Genomic DNA, 19041 nt, shown 5'->3' with positions numbered 1-19041 from the left:
ATCTTCGAGGATGCCCTAATGGTTTTTGAAACAGCAGCCATGGCTGGTAGGGTTTTTTTTTTTGGGTTGCAGGAGGAAGAAGAAGAAGAAGGGGTAGTGTAGGTATTTAAAAAATATTTAACCCAAGCACACGGTGATTCCCTAACGGACAGGGCTACTTGAAACTTTGAAAGACATGGTAAAGTGCAGGGGGTGTTCAAGTAATTGTTTCAAACTTTGGGGAGTCTAAGCAAAATGGCTATAGTACAGGGGTGTCCAAGTAATTTTCTCTAAAATTTATCCCAAAAAAAAAATTCTAGTTACTAATCCATTAGAGGGGGGACATAACAGAAGACTTTGCAGTTAACTATATATTACCAGGTTCTCAGATTCTCCAAAGTATATAACAGCTTTGCAACTTGCAAGGATGCCTAAAGCAGAAGGGGGAGCTTTGCAAGGATATGCATATTATCTTCAAACTCTGTGTTTAATGCTTTACGTGAACTAAAAAGAATACAACAGGTATGCCAGGCAAAGTGGGCATTGACAATTGGCAAGAATTTAAGCCAAATTAGTTAACCAACAGATACTAATAAAAAGAAGCGCAAAAAGAAAACAGACAACTTAAGCATTCAATTTGAGAAAATGTAAATGAAAACAAAAAATAACCGCGCTTACTTCTTCATCTTTCCCATTGGTGAGATTTGAAGCCTTTGCTTTCACTTCTGATAAAATTAGCCAATCTACATCTTTGGTATCATGCATAGATGCACGCATGAACTCCGCTGAAAGAATGCTACAAGAATGAATTTCACAAGTTACAAGCTAGATTCAGTTCAACACAGTCAGTATTTTGAAGTAAGATGATTTAGACATCAAAGGAAAGTATTGAAAAAAAAACATTTCAGAATAGTAAAAAATGAAACAGACAAATTGTCACATATATGAGATTATGCCAGAAGAGCTAAATATATCAGTATGGAAAGGAAGGACTGATGTAACCGAATAAACAAATTTACTCGAGAAGATAAATAGGTTGAAGACATTCCAAATGGCATCCACTAAAGGAAGAAAACGAACCAACCAAACCCAAATTGTAAACTACCTTTGAAGTCTGCTGAATTACTACCCTAAGCACAGCCAAATGGAAGTACTTGATTGAAAGAACCACACAAGAGTCAGCAAGGCCACGGTGAGATCAAGGAAAACAAGATATGAGTTATAAAGGGAATCCAGAGTTATTCAGGATGAAAGACACATGCAAGGTGCCAAGGCCTCATAGCACATGGAGCACAAGGCAAAGTGAGTGCCTGACTAGTATTATGTACAATTTATGATACAAATAATATGAACCTACAAAACAATTTGAGAATGCCAAAATACAACTACACAAATTACAAGTAACCAGCAACAAAATAATTAATTAATGCAGAAGATAACAAAGCACCTAAGCCCAAGAGCCGAGCCAAATTGCAATTCATAGAGCACATTTCATTTAATTAACTAGATCAAGCCACTAAGGCTACTGGTTGAACTAAAAGGGCCATACTATGTTTGCTTAAACAGAACAACCCAACCACAAAGGTGCACACGCACAGGAACACCAAAGGCATGAAAAACCCATCATCACATATTGGTAGAAGGTGTATCTTTAAATTCTTCAGTGACTAACCCAAAAAAAAAAAACTGACCAAATCTTTCGCTTTAGAGGCCACACTCCATGGCTCCACATTTCATCAAAATACCAGTTGTTGCAGTCCAACCATACATCCATGTCATGACAGCAGGAAATAAACATCAACACAACAGGGAAGAATACGCAGGGAGGTTATAAATACATTACAGAGAGAGAGAATTTGCAGGGAGTTTCTACCCTTCTTGAATTGGATGTTTATGTCCACTAAATTCCAGACTATATCGAAGAGACGTTGGGAAACAGCCGTCCCATGGGAACACTGTGATCTAAAACCTTGCATTTTTTTAAATTTTGAACATTTGGGATGACATGGCTGTATTTGTTAGTTTTTCTTTCAAAATTGATAAAACTTATTTTAAGCAGATTTGAAAGATCGAAAAATACCATTGTGTCCATAAATATAATAGATGATATGGAAGTACATGTATACGTAAAGTTACATGAACATACATGCTCACATGTTTACACCCCTCATATTTGGGAAATGATGTGCTAGGGGAAGTGAAGGGTAGTCGCCAGGCCCCTAGGGAGACTTTGTGGTGGAACGAAGAGGTCCAAGCAGCTATTAAGACCAAGAAAGTGTGTTTTAAGACTTGGCAAAGGGCTAAGGAAACAGAGGATAAAAAAGAGGTATAATGATGCCAAAAACGAAGCTAGGAAGATTGTGGGGATGGTCAGGGCGAAGAAATATGAAGATCTCTATATTAACCTAAACACAAAAGAAGGGGGGAAAAGATATATATAAGATAGCTAAGATGAGAGAAAGGAAGAGTAGAGATTTGGATCAGATGAGGTGTACAAACGGTGATGACGGAACAGTTTTGGTAAGGGATGAGGATATCGTAAAGAGATGGGATGAGTATATTTGTGACCTACTAAATGGAGATATGTCGAGTTGAAATGTCCTGGACGATTACAATATTCAACAAGACACCACACATCATGTTCGTAAGGTTACTGTGGCGGAAGTTAATGAAGCCTTAAGAAAGATGAAAGTAGGCAAAACACCAAGCCCAGATGAGATCCCAATTGAAGTTTGGAAAACCCTAGGAGGTTGTAGGGTTTTTTGGTTAACCAATCTGTTTAACAGAATTATGAACACAAGGAAGATGCCAAATGAATGGAGGAGAAGCATCGTAGTTCCGATCTACAAAAATAAAGGTGATATCCAAAACTGTAATAACTATAGAAGCATAAAGCAAATGAGTCACACTATGAAACTGTGGAAGAAGGTTATTGAAGCTCATTTGAGAAGAGAGACTCATATCTCGAGGAACCAAATTGGCTTTATGCTAAGTAGATCCACGACAAAAGCTATCTACTTATTGAGGAGGCTCATGGAAAGATACAGAGATGGCAAGAAGGATCTCCATATGGTCTTTATCGACCTGGAAAAAGCCTAAGACTATGTCCCTAAAGATATAATCCAACATGTGCTAGTGAAGAGATGAGTGTCAAGTAAATATGTGGATGTCGTTAAAGATATGTATGAGGGTGTGGTGATTAGTGTGAGATTGGTGGGATGTCAGGGCAAGGAATTCCCAATTACGATTGGATTACATCGGGGTTCAGCCTTAAGCCCTTACCTTTTTGCACTTATCATGGACGATATAACCAAGAGCATTCAAGACGAGGTTCCATGGTGTATGCTCTTCGCCGATGATATCATTTTGGTAGACGAGTAATGTAGTCCTAGATTGGTAGGACTGTAGGAGACCAACTAGGAGCCAATCAACCAGGATCTATTATGAACAGGTGAATCGGTTAGGTCAAAATAGGGTTTTGGTGAAATTAGGGTTAGGGTTTAATGTATGGGTTATGTCAAGTTAAGGTAGGGGAGTCTATCAGTAAAGGTCCGGAGATGTTTTGATGGAGTTAGGTATGTAAACTTGAATGGGCAGCAGGGTTAGGGTTAGGATTAGGGTTCGGGTTTTTCAAAAGAGGAAAAGATGGATTTTTAGGGTTTATGATGGTTAGATGAGGGATCAACTTGGATCAAGTTTTCCTCATGGTGCGAGGAGAGTTCAATCCAAAAAAAGGAGGGATTTTGCTGGCTGGTTTGGTCTGGGCAGAATTTAGGTATTGGGAAAATTGAAAACAAAAGGGGGAATCTTAGGGTTTGGGCTGTGAAAGGATTAGAAGAAGAAAGGTTGGGGATGGGATGATTCAAACTTACTGTTGTTGCAGAGAATCCTTGGCAGCAGCTTGCTTGAATGGAGAAACTTCAATAAAAATTGAGTCTTGCACGAAGAACACCAAAAGAAAGCTTCAAAAGAACCACCCGGGCTTCACACCGCAAGGTGTTGATTGGATCAAACGCCAAACCCACCAGCCTTGATCAACTTCTGTCCAGCTAAACCCTAGAAATCCATCTTTTCCTCTTTTCCAAAACCCAAAACCCTAACCCTAATTGCTGCCTATTCAAGTTTACACACTTCCATTCATTAAAACATCTCAGGACCTTCACTGATAAACTCCCCTACACCTGCCTAGCATAAGCAACACCTCAAACCCTGACTATAATTTTGACCTAAAACCATATTCTACCCCAATCGGACTACTAGTTCATATCAGATCCTGGTTTACTGGCTCCTAGTTGGTCTTCTACCAATCTAGGACTACATTAACCCTCCAGGGTGGCAGTGCGGCAAGAGGGAGGAAACTTCTATAAACAATAAAAAACTGACTCCAGTGCTGCTGGCCAATGGCTAAGGATCTACCATAACTTCTTTAGAACTGGATGTGACGGGATTTGGGTCCTTGAGGGATAAAGTAGTGGTCTCTTATTTAAAGGAAAGGATCAATAATGTGCCTGACAGGAATGTCAAACTAGCGAAAGTGATGACATCCTGGGAAAAGGAAAATGTCCTTTTACAGGCTTCCATTAGAAGTAGATTTCTGTAAATCATTCTCTGTATCTAGTTATTGGAGAATTAATTCTGCACAGTTGCATACATATGTAATATTTTGCTGTAGTTGTTTAACGAATCTCATATAGTGAGCCTTTGCTTCTAATAAATAATATCCTGACTATCAAAAAATATGTGAGGACAGATTCTTAATAGGACAAACACATAACATGTTTAGCCATTTAACAATAAAACAAGAGTGCCTAACGGATGATGCAGAACTCCAGCAAGAAGAGAAGATGGGCCTGTTGTTTTGGGTTTGGTTTGGTTTAGTTTATTGGGTCAACTGAACCTATGGTTTAAGTTAGGCCTAATTTGAGTGCCCAATGGGTTATGAGGGTCATGGGCTTGGCATTTTTGGGTTTACTATTATAAATGGGCCAACCCTATAAACCCAGATATAAAAGATTTTAGTCCATACAATATTAAGTAGTTAGCTTCAATTTTGATGTCCATTGTTTGTTTTAGAAAATTAGGAGATTTGCGCAGAGGATATTCTAGAAGATGGAATGAAGATTTGTGTGGGCCTCATGTGAGTTGTGTGGAGAGGAGATTATCTAGAAGATTGCTGGAATATTCATTAGATCTACTACTAATTTAATTTTCAAGTTTTATAATGGGTCTTAATTGTTAGTCAATAGCTACTTAGTAGTTACTAGTTACTATTTTCTGTTTCTATTCTTTTTGTGTTTTAGCAACTAGAGCTTCTTTCTAGAAAGTTGCATTTTTCTATAGTTGCTATTTTGTAAGCTACTTAATAGCCAAGACTTGCTATTCTTGTAACCATAGTACTATATCTCGCGATATATCGGTATCTCGGCCTACGAGATATCCGAAATATCCGAGATATCGTGAATATGACCGAAATATTGCATTTTTCGCAATATTTCGGGGTCCATCTCGGGGTTTTTGGCCATATCTAGGCCGAAACTTCATGGACAGCCTTATTTAAGCTTAATAAACACATTTAAACCATAAAATTGTAAAAATGTGAATTCAAATTGGTGTTTTGGGCTTGCACCCTTGATTGACATACGGTCGCGACCTAATGTATAAATAGTTAAATACACATAGATTAGGCGGTTAATATTTAATAATAGTATTTAACTTCATCACATATCAAGTTAAAGCCAATACACATTGATGAGTGCCATGATTCTCATAAACTCCATAATATTCAATAACTCGCTTAAAGCCTTAAAGGCAATACACTAAGTGTCAAAGTTAGTAAGTCACAAGACTCGCAACTCGCAAGTCACAACTCACAAGTTCATAGATCAATGAAATCACAACTTAAGTTACAAATTACAAGTGCTAAACTCGCTAATAGTAGTTCTTGTGCCTCCTGGATCAATCCCACTCATGCCTCGCCGAGTCGACGTCCATTGCTCTCTTTGAAGGACATATGTGGACCACGGTATAGAATCGGAGAAGAAACGAGTGTAGTCATCCACAAGTGTCACGTAAATGGAATCATCAACATACTCGTAGGTAACCTATCCTAGGATATAAACTAGGGTTACCAATCGATCCAAATTGAAGAAGATGATCCACCGTGATATGATGTTGGCGCCGCAAGAAGGCGATGGCATTGGCTGCATGTATGGCCGGTGAGGTTGGTAGTTAGGTCCGCTAGGGTATGCAAAGATGTTATTTACAAAAGATGATCCAAGATGTCCTCGGATGGTGTAGTCATAGTCCCCTACCCCACTAAACGCCCATATGATGATGATCCATATCTATATCCATCGTAAGGTTGTGATGCACCATAATCCGATGCCAATGGAGTGGTATGTGCGAAAATTAAAATAATTATTTAAGAGCGAGAAAAATAAATCCGACACCGTGAAGCCGTAGATCGGCCATTGGTGTCTAACATATATTTAATTCATTACCATCTAAGTCATATTACCCCTAATTATTTCCTATTTTAATTGTAGGAAAATGAATTTTTAAAACCAGAAAAAAAAAAAAAAAATACATATGGAAAAAAATTTCGACTTGTGAGGCTATAGATCGGCCTCCTGTCTAACATATATTAATATCATCACCATCCAACAAAATTTGTACATAGTCTTTTCAAAAAATAGTTTTAGAGGAATAGAATTTACCTTAAATAGTGGAAAAAAGCTTGGATGATGAGCTTAGATGACCCTCCGATGAGTTTACCGCGAAAATCCGACAACAATGGCTAGAGTGTTGGATGAGAGCTTGGAAGAGTGGAAGAATAGGCAAAAGACTGAAATTCCTTAGCAAATGCAGCTCTCGGTCGAAATATGGACCGAAATTTGCGAAATATTGTATTAAAGCCCCCTTCACGTGACACTTTAAGCCAAAATACCATATTTCGTCGATATCTCACGAGATATCGAGATATTGTCGATATCTCACGAGATATCGCCGATATCTCACGATATCTCACGAGATATCGACTTAAATATGGTATTTTTCATTTCGACCTGATTTCGATCTCGGTAAGCTCGAGATATACGAAATTAAGCGATATTTCGGCGAAATATCGCGAGATTTTGAACCATGCTTGTAACACAGCCTCTAATTTTATAAATACAAGCAAGGGGAACACATGCCCTACAATTTTGAGTGATTGAGAAACTTGGTTTTGGCCTATTTGGGTCAATGCTGATGTTGCTCCTTGGACTGTGGTGATGCATCTCCAGCCCTATTGTGGGGAAGCAATAGGTTGGGTTTGGTAGTCATTCCATTCCCGCAGGCCTTTGGTGGTTAATTCAACAAGGTCATATCCCTTTTATTTCTTATTTCATTTGTAAAAAGAAATGTTAGAAATTACTTTTATCAATACTGATTTGTCCCTAGATGCAATCCTGCTACTGGTTCGATATCGATTCTGCTTTAGATCTTGGAACAAAATGATTAATCAGAAGAATTTCAAAAAAGTAGAAGTGAAGATTAGAAAAACACATAATTTATACGAAAAACAATCAATTTCTACCTTATTAATTGCACAAAAATGGTTTTGTTTACTCCCTGATCAGATTTTTTGAGGTTTGGAAGTCTAAAGGGATCAACCAAACATTTAATGATGTCAAGTTGATACAAGTAATATCGTACAGTTCATTTATTCTGAACATTGATATGAATTCTCCACAATGTCGATGCAGAGATTTTCAAAGATCATTCAAATGTCACTTTTTTTCCTCTGTGCACCTTTGCTTCACGACACTTCTGTTCATATATATATATATATATATTTTATGTTGCAACCATTTAACTATATTACAGTATAAAATATATATTGTGTTGAATATATCATGGTCCACTGATTTGAAGTTGCATCTGCTTCTTGCATATCGTATTGGCTCTCAAGACTTACTACACACCTGTTAATGGAATCCAGAGATGTTGCTAACTGGTCCCGAAGGTGACGGAAGCAATGAAGACCGGTAAGCTCATCACCATCCTGTCAAACCAAAAAAAAAAAGACAACTCTGATTAGATAAATAAATCAAGAAGAGAGATTGAGCACTTTTCCTGAGCAAGCCAGTTAGTAACATTAACCATGCAGTATACGCAACACTTGTGGAAAGTGAAAACAAAAAGGTTCTTGCCACAAAGTCATGAAATGGACCACTCCAAATCCCCAAGAAAAGCTTAAAAGAAAGTCAAGCTAGCTAAAAAAATAATGCATCTCTCTTTTCCTTTTCTTTTTTAAACTCAAATGCCTACAAGGAATACAAGCAAGAGGAGCAGAGCTCCAAAGAGAGACAGAAAAAGGACAAAGAAGAGTAAAATATTTTTTCTCTTCCACATGGAATAGCTTCAAGCTGTGTAGCAGCAACTAGAAACAAGTTATAGTTCAAATAAAAAAGGCCATGACCTTGGGAGAACACCACAGGATTCAACTAAAATCAAACACACCACAACAACCATAACCTTATCCCAACTAAATGGGGTCGGCTACATGGATCCAAAAGAGGCTATGACAATAGTAGAAAAGAGAAGTAAAAAGGAAAATAAGTAAAGAAAGAAGTAAAAGCAGTAGTCAAAGCAACATCCCCCTTCAAGGGGTCGGCTACACGGGTCCTTGTCCTCCAAACAACACTATCCACAGTCATACTAGGATTGAGCCCTACCACAACTAAAATCAAATACACATGATTCAGAAATCTCTGAACCAATAAGCATCCAATGCAAATCCAAGTGTTTAAAATGGCTGACAGCAGCCTATATATTTATCATGAAACTAGTATAGAACCTTGCAGACTCAAACTCTAGAGCTGACTCCAAATAAGAAAATTACTTAAAGATAAAATAAAGAAAATTCACATTCTTATAAAACACTTGAACAGTGAGTTTACAAGTCAGGCACATTCCAAAAATAACCCATTTAAGTACTAGAGCCAATTCATATAAAAAGATATGGAGTCTGCATTTTATTCCCCTGCTGATCATCCTCTCACACTGGCAAAATGCATGCACTCTTGCACCCAGATTAGCTTGTGAAGCAATTTGATCAGCACCCTCACAATTCTCAAGGAACCTCCTATCCATCTTTCAAATTTCACCCCGCAATATACACATACGTATGGATGATGAAGAGAGGGGGTAAGACTGGGAAAGGATAACACCAGACCACTAAAGTGACTAAACTGATCAGAGTTGGGGCACAAGTAGGACCGGAGTAGATGTGGAGGCAAAACCCCAGAATTCTTGGGAGGGTAAGAATTTAGGTTTTGGGGTGAAATTACCGCAGATATCCCAAATAAAAATCTTATGAGTACAGCCATTGGCAAAAACCATCCAATGCCACGAATGATTTGTCATCTACAGACTACAGGTGGCGAAAAGAAGCACCGCCTACATAAAAACCACACTAAACTCATGTTTGCCTATTTCAGTCTCCTAAATTTGGTCTGAACTCTGAAGGACAGATCAAGTGCTAATATAGCCTGACCTCTTGTTACAAAGTATATGGACTCAATGGGGTTTTTTATATGAAACCCTGACATGCTGGGCATCATCAATGATGGATGGAGGCCCAATATGAGCTAAGACTATCACTTATGGCCCCTGAATTCTATAAAACTCTAGGTCATGTTAACTGATGGGTATTAAGCAAATTAATCTGTGCATCCTTTGCTGGTCGAGCCCATTTTGACAGATTCCACACAATGAAGAATCCATGGAGTGTCAAGAATGATTAGAAGTGCCCCATTCATATCTCCAAGTTGCAGTGGATTCTTCCAAAAACTACCATTTGTAATACCTCATGCACTTGAAAACCTGTCAGATACCAAATTCTAATTTAGATTGGAAGTACATTTTAAAGTGCTTATAATACAGGAAACATGGACTACCCATCCATTGCCATTTGTAAACTAAACATTGGCTTCAGCAAGTCCGTTAAATGATGTTCTAGTCACATGATAATCCCTGCTATGATTGTGAGGGTTTTCATATAAGCCTCACTGATTCTTCTCCCATGCCAGTGGTGGCAGTGCATATTCCATTCTGAAAAGCCAAATCTAGGTCTGAAAGCAGATTGGATCAATGCAAACAACTGAGGACAATGCCAGCTTCGTTGGCAGTAATTTCCATAAAATAATCAAAAATAATTGACCACCAACTGATGCAGGAGAGCATCAAGGTGGCCAAAGCCCTTGGAGAGTATTCTAAGGCTAAAGGCAACCAAGACCTTGGCCCCTTTAATCCTCCTAAGAGGCCCTGGAGCCACTCTTTTGCAGATGTGGCAATCTGTGGACCTCAATCTAGATCGAAGGGCTAATATGAAAAGATCTTGAATTAGGAACATAGTATTTTAGTATAGAAAAGCTAAGCAACAGTGGGAAACAACCTGTCCCATATTTAAACCCTCTTTATGTTTGAACTCCTATTTCCTATATTCGTTGTATATCATAAGCCTAAAAAGGGCGTACTCAGTGCACGAGGCTCCCACCACTGCGGGGTCTGGGAAGGGTCTGCCTTACCCCTGCTTTGTAGAGAGGCTGTTTCCAGAGACTCGAACCCAAACCCGTCACCACTTGGTCACAATGGAGCAACCTAACCGTTTCTCCAAGGTCCACCCTCATCATAAGCCTATAAACCTTAAATGCGATAAAGTTTACTTTCTTGAACCCATAAACTAGTCAAGTGGTCTGTCAAAACCTTCCTCCAAATGCAGTGGAAAGTGATGGAGAGGAGCAGCGGATGGAAATGAGTACTGCAGAATACAAAGCACTTCAGACAAAATTAAGACTGAGAGCAGGCAGATGCCGTAACTATCTGGCATTTCTCTTCGTGAAAAAAAATGCATGTGTTGCTGGTCATATGGTGATGCAGGAAAATCAAAGAAATTGGCCGATTTTATTAAAATTTATTACATAATATAGTTGTCCTCAAATAATAAAGATGCCAATAAAGCTTCCTACAAAGTATGATATACCCAAAAAAAAATTCCAAAATTCATCAATAGATTTAAGAATTTACCAATAAATTTTGCAAGTCATCAATGACATCCAATGCTCCAGCACAATCTGCCGCTGCAACTAGCTGCACAGTGCACACAAGGGAAACAAATAAATTCATGAACACAGTGATATGAGGGATATTCATAAAAATAAAAATAAAAAAAATAAACTTAAATTCACGAAACATTGTTTTAAACAAATAACCAAGTAAATATCAGCTACGCAATAACATATAGCCATTACAGAGATTCCACTGGTGAGAGACATGTAGAAGGGGAAAAAAATGTTAACACCTCTTCGCATATTTGAGTTGGCTTGTAGGAGTCAAAACGAGATCCCCTTCAATGAGGAATCTGATAACAAAAATAATGGATTTTGTTGGCAAGTGGAAGAAATGGCTTTTTTACAAGGGAGACAACGCCTTTATTAAAAAAGAAAAATTTTTGTGCAAGTACTTTTAGAAAGTGCATATTATAGATCTCTTCAAAACGCTGACCTCAATAATTTAAGTACTGGAAAATCTCCAAAGATGCTTCCTTTGCAAAGAGGAGGAATTGAGAGAAAAAATTCACTTGCCAACTGAAATTGGAAGTGAATTCATAAACAACCACCCCCCCCCTTCAAAAAAAAGGAGGCTGCCTCAGTATTGGGATGACGGATTAATGAACAAGGCAGTTCTCATAAAATGGCCTAGGCATATTAGCATAGAAACTTCTTCCACATGGAAGCTTATTAAATATGACATTGTGCAAGCACTTTCAGATGGAATCTGAGTAGGTTTCCAGTATCATCAATCTATACGCATTGGTGATTCAAAAATTGTCAATGAGAAACTTTTGGCATGATCTTGCCACAAAGATTGGAAGCAAGAAATATTTGAGAACTGTGTTCAAGGCTTTACCAGCTACTACAACAAAAACATAGGAATTAGCCAATAATTTGAGTACTGAAAATAATGTAGTCACTTGGTACATACCTCATCAAAATATCTCCAATTCAAATATTACCATAATGCCACCAAATAGCCCCCAATAGATGGACTTGAAAGAGAGGGAAATTAGCTAAGATGTTAGGGCATAGACTGTATCATCACTGATGGGCTGGTGATGTAGGAGATTAGTCGATAGGCATCCTTTATCCTTAATTTCTTTTGCAAGTAACCGATGACATTCAAAAATTCAATGCTCCAGCACAATTTGCCACTGACACTTGCTATGAATCTGAAAGTGACTAGTGGGTATTGATTCTGAATTCTGGGTCATTCTTTTCTCAATTCTATCATATTAATTGTAAATCTGTTATTGATTCAAGAAGTTTGTCCCTGGAATTCTGAACATCCTATTATTACAGAATCGCTGCTTCTGGTTCTTGATAACTTTTCCCCTGATAATTGGGTTATAGCTCATAACTCGTTGGTGCAATTTGATGCAGAGCATCCATCTGATCCAGCAGCTGACCCCTCAAAAAGACCTGATCAGTAGTTCTCCAAGAAGTACTCTAGAAAGAGAGGCCAGCCCAAGTCCAAGACCAGACCCACTGCCTAGCCTGGCCTGGTTCAGATCCAGCCCTTCCAAGCCAAATCGTGGACTCTTGGAGCAGTCAAAATTCTGGCAAGCAGATTCTTTTCATGTCTTTTCATATTCCAAGGCAGCATTAAGTGCCTTCACCTTATCAGTTTCAATATCTTGATTGTTGTTTCCATGTCTAGGAATTGTTATCTATGTATGGGGAATTCCAAAGGGGTTTTGGAATTCTAAGAGTTTCTTTAATGTTATTTCGTTGTACTCAAGATCTCCACCTCTATATGATGCAAATTCTGGCTGGCACCCATTAAATTTTACAGCATCCAGAACTTTGTGAAAATCCTCTCTTTAAAAACTTACTAGTGAGAATCAAATGTGCCTAGGTGGGACTCCTATGGCTGGGCAACCAGTGCGACTCTAGGCTGCCACCTATCTATCTTCATCTTCAACTATCATCATCACCATCATCCTCATCATCTCCATCATTCATTTTCATCACCATTCACCATCGCAGGTATTTTATTTTGGATCCAGATAATATTCTCTACCAGAATTGGTCCTAGCGTGATAACCTTCCTAGGCTACACCACAATTTGTTGTTAAGCTTTTGGCTAAACAAACCAATTCAAGAAATGTGTTTAACCTGGCCGCAGCCTTCTAATTATCCTGGTTGCTTCACCTTTCCAGATTACTTGACCTGTAGGAAAATAGATTCTCTGTACTTCTTCAAGTTTACTGCAAACCCTAGATGGGTAACTTCACCTGCTCGTTCTGTATAGGGATTATTTTATTCCAAACACAACTTTCAATGCATTAATTGACCTGTAATCAGCGTGGGATTATATTCCACATGTCTGGTTGGTGTTCAAAATGGTTGATTATTGCCACATCAACCGGTTTTCATCAGGCATTGATAGAACAGATTTCTGGGACAACAGCAGATATTTTAGACACATATTCTTTCCTACCTTTTCTTTGTTGCACAGTGGATGTAATTATACACATACATGAGGAAAGCTTTTCTCTCTCTACAGGTTTATTTCATATAACTTTCTGAAGACCAGGGCGGAGAAAGTTGTTTTCTTTATGGAAATCCCAAGTTTGAGAGAGGAACAAACCAAAACATAAGACAATAAACCTTATACGACTAGATATACACATAAAATTAGCATATATCCATATCAGAACCAATGGGAATAGAAACTGTAACTTCAATTCACCACTACAATCCTGCAAGAATCAGTTTGTTGAACTTCCAATGTTGCTTCATAACCTTCTGAAATAGAGAATCCAACGAAGGTTTGGTTTTTTGGATAATGAATTCACGAAATGCTTGGACATCGTGCCAGCATGAACACATTAATCAATGTATGTTATGCCCTCAGATACACTATACGCAGAGAGAAACAGAACAAGATTGAACAAAGGCATGCCCGCAACAACCAGGTAACAAATCAAGCACGGAAGCTGTGGATATTGAATGAACAGGTTCATGATTCAGGCATCATTTAGTAATCCGGGTATTGTGCCCTATGTTATCTCAGAAATTCAGTACCACGGAGAAAGAGAAATGTAGGCAAATACAGGAAATGAACATAAAACAGCTGCCCGCACATTATAAAAGGAAACAAATCAGTTACCAGCTTCAGAGCTGAAAGTGCTTGGTTCACATTTAAGATGAGCCTCAGTTTTCGTTGGAGAGCCAACAGATTGCCCCTCGTCACATTCAACCCCTGAATCTGCCTGGCGGAATCAACCAAATCCAAGTCTAAGAGCCTTATGGTCTCCTTCAGTTCACGGATCCGACCGCATGCCTCTACAATCTTGACATTCAAGTCTTGCAGTTGCCCCTGAGCTTCGAAGAAAGAATCCGATCGAAGCGCGATCTCCTTCACCAAGTGCAACTCAACAACATCCAAGTACTGCGATAACTTCTCCTGCAACACCACATTCTCCGATAGAGTCGAGAACGGGCAAGCCGCACGAAATGTCCCCCCATCTTCCAGCGCAAAATCTTCTTTGAAATACAAAGATGGGACTTCTCTCAGACACGCAACAAGAGCTTCACCTTGACCGCGGGCGACCTCCCCTTCTCCGGCACCGGTAATACTAAAAGAATTCAAGGATGCCAAACTGGTCTCAACCGAGTCACTGTTTTCTTTAGTGGCATGGTGCCTGATGTCCTCGAATTTTGCATATGACTCCAAGATCGAAGCCAAGTAACGTTGGAAATCGGATCGGTTCACCTCCGTGAAGGACACCGCCTTGTTCAGCGTCAAGGGTGCCAATTCGGGCGGACCGCCGCCTGACGAGGAAGACCACCAACCCACCCAAGAAGCATCAGAGCCATAAACACCAGACTTGCCAACATGTGGATTGTTCAGAATCGAAGCTAAGCTTTGACTTCCACCAAAAGAGGAAGATGCAGACGATTCGTGCTCTGTAAGCGACCTGATCGAAGCCGAACTAGTTCGACCGAGAGCCAAACTGTTATTACTGCTTGTCCTCTCAACCACCGAGAAACTTCCCGGCGGGGAAGATGCATCCATTCTTTATGATCTATAAACCATGAATTAGGCCAGATTTCGATCCCATCGGCTAGCCGATTTTCTCCATTAAAAATAAAACAAAGACACGGACAATGAGAATCGAAATTACATCTGAGAAGCCCAGAATTAGGAAGTTGTGTTTCAGTGAGAACAATCTCAGATGGCAACGCGTGATCTGCTATCGACCATACCAGATCGTGACAAGGAAGTCACAGATCCAATTCAATCGAGTTGGTCTATATGATCAATATTCAATACGATAGATGAAATGAGATTGCAAATGTTCGAAGAAATTCAAATGCGTATAGCGAAGAACGAAAAACGCTAGGTTCCTTCTGCTGTGCAAAAACTTCTATGTGAGCTCTCAACACTCAAGTGAACGAGAGATCAAGCTCGGTCTCGGATGTCGGATCTGAAATTAGGAGGAGAGAGGTGGAGAGTGACGGAGGATTCTATTGTTTTAAGGGCAAATGAACTCTGTCCGGGGAGTTTTTAATCGAGGGTTTGCTAACCTCACAAATTCGTTACTGAGGCCAGTCACGCTTCCAATATAAATACGTCGTACAGATTTATTTATTTTTTTTTTTAGTACTTTAGGTAAAAAAATTAAATTATTTTCCCCCGTTTGATTGGCCCACGTGAGTTGCCGTGTCGTTGGAAGACGCCGTTAAGTAAGTTTTCTGGAAAGATACGATTGCGCTTACTTGAACGATTCGCATTTGCCAATATTTTTAAGCGCCGTTTGGTATACATTGTTGGAATGTATTATAGATTGAGAACACATTCTAAAATATATAGAATGTATCATAGATTGGGAACAGATTCTAAAATATCAATAAATACGTTTCGTGTACATTCTATTCTCACATCCAATAATGCCTCCAAAAATGAAGTGCATTCCAAAACGCACTTTTAGGCTGCGTTTGGCAACGCTCTATTGAAACATTTTTTGTGTTTTTCTGTGCTAGTAGAACAAAAAAAACAAAATAAAGTGTTTGCTAACACCGGTTTGTTTTTTCGTTTAACTAGCCTCATATTTGAGTTTGGAATACCTTTTGCAAAACATGGTATACGCAAATTAAAAAATGAACTTTGGGGAACAAAAGGGTTGAATTAAAACAACAAGTTCCCAATAAAACCCCCTTATTGCCACGGCTCATGTCACACCCCGAAACCACCCCTTAGGAGGATTCGTGGGTTGACCCGAATACCCGATGTATTCAAGGACCTCCAGGATCATAAAGCTGTAGATACACGTCATAAGCTAAACACAATGATAAAATGACAGATATGTCCCGGATCAAAGTGCACGAAAAGTAAAGAATCTACTAGATAATTTACAAGTTATTTACATTGTCATTAAACATCCAAACTTTCAGAAGGTACGATGCCCAACCATCGGGCCAAAACCACCAGACTAAACAATATTTACAGTAGACCACGTCCACCAAAAAAACTATATAACATCAATAGATAAACGAGCTCCTCGTCATCAGTCCCTATTTTTCAGGGACACCTTGATCGTCCATGTAAGACGGGTCACACCCCTCCGGGTCCAAACTAGCAAGGTCACTATAACCATCAGCCTCCGCCTCAAAATAATCTTCCCCACTGCCATCACGTCTACCTGCAGGATCATCTAAAAAAAAACATTCCACAGGGGTGAGCTCCACCGAGCCCAGCAAGTAAAGGATAAACCAACCACACACACTCACAGACATAAACAAGCAAAGCCCTATGTGCATGAATTCAATTTTATTCTTAGTTCCACCTAACAGAAATGCCTAAGTCACTAAGTCTGTGCTACGCTAACAATTTGGGAAACATTCTCGGTTCCTTCTCACTTCCCCGAGACATATCCTCAATTGTTGTGTGAAGCCCACACCGGTCGTAATCCTCCAGATCTCTTTGTGAGTAGACCCAGAGAATCATAGCCTGGACCCCATCCCGGCGTACTTCACACTCCTCAATGACAATGAGCTATGATCACCCAACACCTGAATCCCTACTGGTAAGGATTGTAGTACTAGGGAATGACATTCCTAGCCATATGCAATCTAATTGGCATGGTACGAGGTATACAGTGCTCCTGCATCCCATACTACGGCACACCATACCTCTCATTTCCAAACCGACCATGGCATCTAATCTAGCACAAGAATTTACATCTACAAATCATTCCACGGCATACCATTTATAACCTCAAATCATAAATAATAGAATCAACAACTTATTACAAATAAAATGGAAATTTAAACATGCGTAAGGTTTCAAACATATATATCAAGTAATGAATTAAACATTCCCAAGAGAAATCAAAGCCTACCCCCACTTACCTTTTCTTTTTCGTGCAAATTCTACCAAGTCTGGGTCAGAGATAAGCTTCGGAATTGGTCCCGGTGAAATATATAATTTCCTATTACAAGGTTCATTTCATTAGAATCCGTAATCGATATTTTGTTTAATCTTTGTTTGTTTCTTGTTCATTTGCGTTTTAGGTGACTTTGTTGTACTGTCGGGCCTTATATGTTAAGTTTTGGTTTTGAGCTTCTTTATGAAAATTGTACTTCTTTCTATTGTGATTTTAATGGCACTAGAATCGAACTAAAATCATTTACGGTAAGGGACATACGATCAGCATAGCCCAACTGTCCAAAATCCATGTCTTTGTCTAAACCTTGACTTCGAGATCAAGTTTGGGGAGTTTCTGTTCAGAATGGGTGTTGGACCAAAATATGGTTTTAGAACATGCTTCTGTTACAAAAATTTTGGCGTTGGTTTTGTGAATTTAAAATGTACCGTTTGTGAGTTATCACTGTTTTCATTAGATCTGTTCAGAAATTTTAATCTGCCAATTGGGTATGTTCACCGGCCAAAATGGGACCCATAAACTCCAAATCTGATTTTAGTTCATAAACAAAAAATGTCCGCCGTCGAGTCTAGTTTACAAAGGTTTTAGAATCAGCGGATTTGAAGTTCTGGAGAGTGAGATATCTCTATTTTCGTATAGGGTGCCAATTTTGAAAATTTGATTTTCAAAGGTTTCATGTTGTAGGTACTGTTTGGTTAATCATATTAGGCACCTAATTATAATTTTTTTTTGTTTTGCTGTCCCTCCAAACAGACCTTAGGCTTTAGTTTAAGTTGATGTTTAGGGGTTTGTTTGGTTTTATGTATTGTGAGTTGGGCCTCTTAGCTATACTTACATATGTTGCCAAACAAGCTTTAGTTAGGTTGGGTTAGATAAAACCAACCCAAATCGAACCGGGTGGAGAGAGTTTCTCTTCACCCATCTTCAACCTCAAGTTCCCACTTTCGTTTCTTGCACATAGCAGTCCTTTTTCTTTTTTTTTTTAGATGGAACAGGGTCACAACCACCACCATGTGTGGTGGTCAGATTCGGCGGCCAGAGCCACCACCTCTATTGCCAATAAGGGAGAGGGCGGTGGTTAGCCATCATGGCCGAACCCCCTTCTCCACACCATTTTCTCTCTCTCTCTCCTCCCCTTCTCTTCCTCTCTTCTTCCTTCTCTTTTAGAACCCACACACCCTCTCTCTTATCCTCTCCTACACTCCTTCCATTTTTGTTTTATTATTTTTTTCCTTCCTTAAACCAAATCTGAAATCCATTGTAAACTTAAAAAAAAATTCAGAAAAAGAAACATTTACCTATGGGGATGAACTACTCCACTTCCAATTTTGGTCCTCTTCTTCTTGATCCCTTCCAATTGCTCATTGATCTTTTTTTTTTTTCCTCCTCTTTTCTCTTTTCTCTCTTTTTCTCTTTCTTTTCTCCAATTTCTTCTATGTTTTCTCCAATGTTGCTGAAATGGAAAAACGAAAATGGTCTCTGGTTTTACCTTTGTGTGTTTTCTAATCTAAAACCTGATTTATGAAATCCCCATTTTGATTCTCCTAATCCCACAAAATATCTCCTAT

The 19041-nt window shown here is 39.0% G+C and overlaps 1 protein-coding gene across 2 annotated transcripts in view; it reads right to left on the bottom strand.

Moving 5' to 3' along the window:
• LOC122646175 (vacuolar protein sorting-associated protein 54, chloroplastic) overlaps positions 1 to 15552 on the bottom strand; it is a 130514-nt gene extending 114962 nt beyond the window's left edge. For both annotated transcript variants that reach the window (XM_043839668.1, XM_043839669.1), the window contains exons 1-4: positions 14194 to 15552; positions 11050 to 11112; positions 7944 to 8023; positions 658 to 775 (exon numbers count right to left, since the gene is read on the bottom strand). In XM_043839668.1, coding sequence (XP_043695603.1) covers positions 658 to 775; positions 7944 to 8023; positions 11050 to 11112; positions 14194 to 15102 — 1170 coding nt within the window. In that variant the 5' untranslated portion in view covers positions 15103 to 15552. The remainder of the gene's footprint in view (positions 1 to 657; positions 776 to 7943; positions 8024 to 11049; positions 11113 to 14193) is intronic.
• Between the last annotated feature and the right edge of the window lie 3489 nt (positions 15553 to 19041).

This window comes from Telopea speciosissima, chromosome 11, assembly GCF_018873765.1.
Source record: "Telopea speciosissima isolate NSW1024214 ecotype Mountain lineage chromosome 11, Tspe_v1, whole genome shotgun sequence".
Classification (NCBI taxonomy): Eukaryota; Viridiplantae; Streptophyta; class Magnoliopsida; order Proteales; family Proteaceae; genus Telopea; species Telopea speciosissima.
The sequence above is the reverse complement of the archived record's forward strand: the minus strand, read 5'-3'. Positions and strand labels throughout refer to the sequence as shown.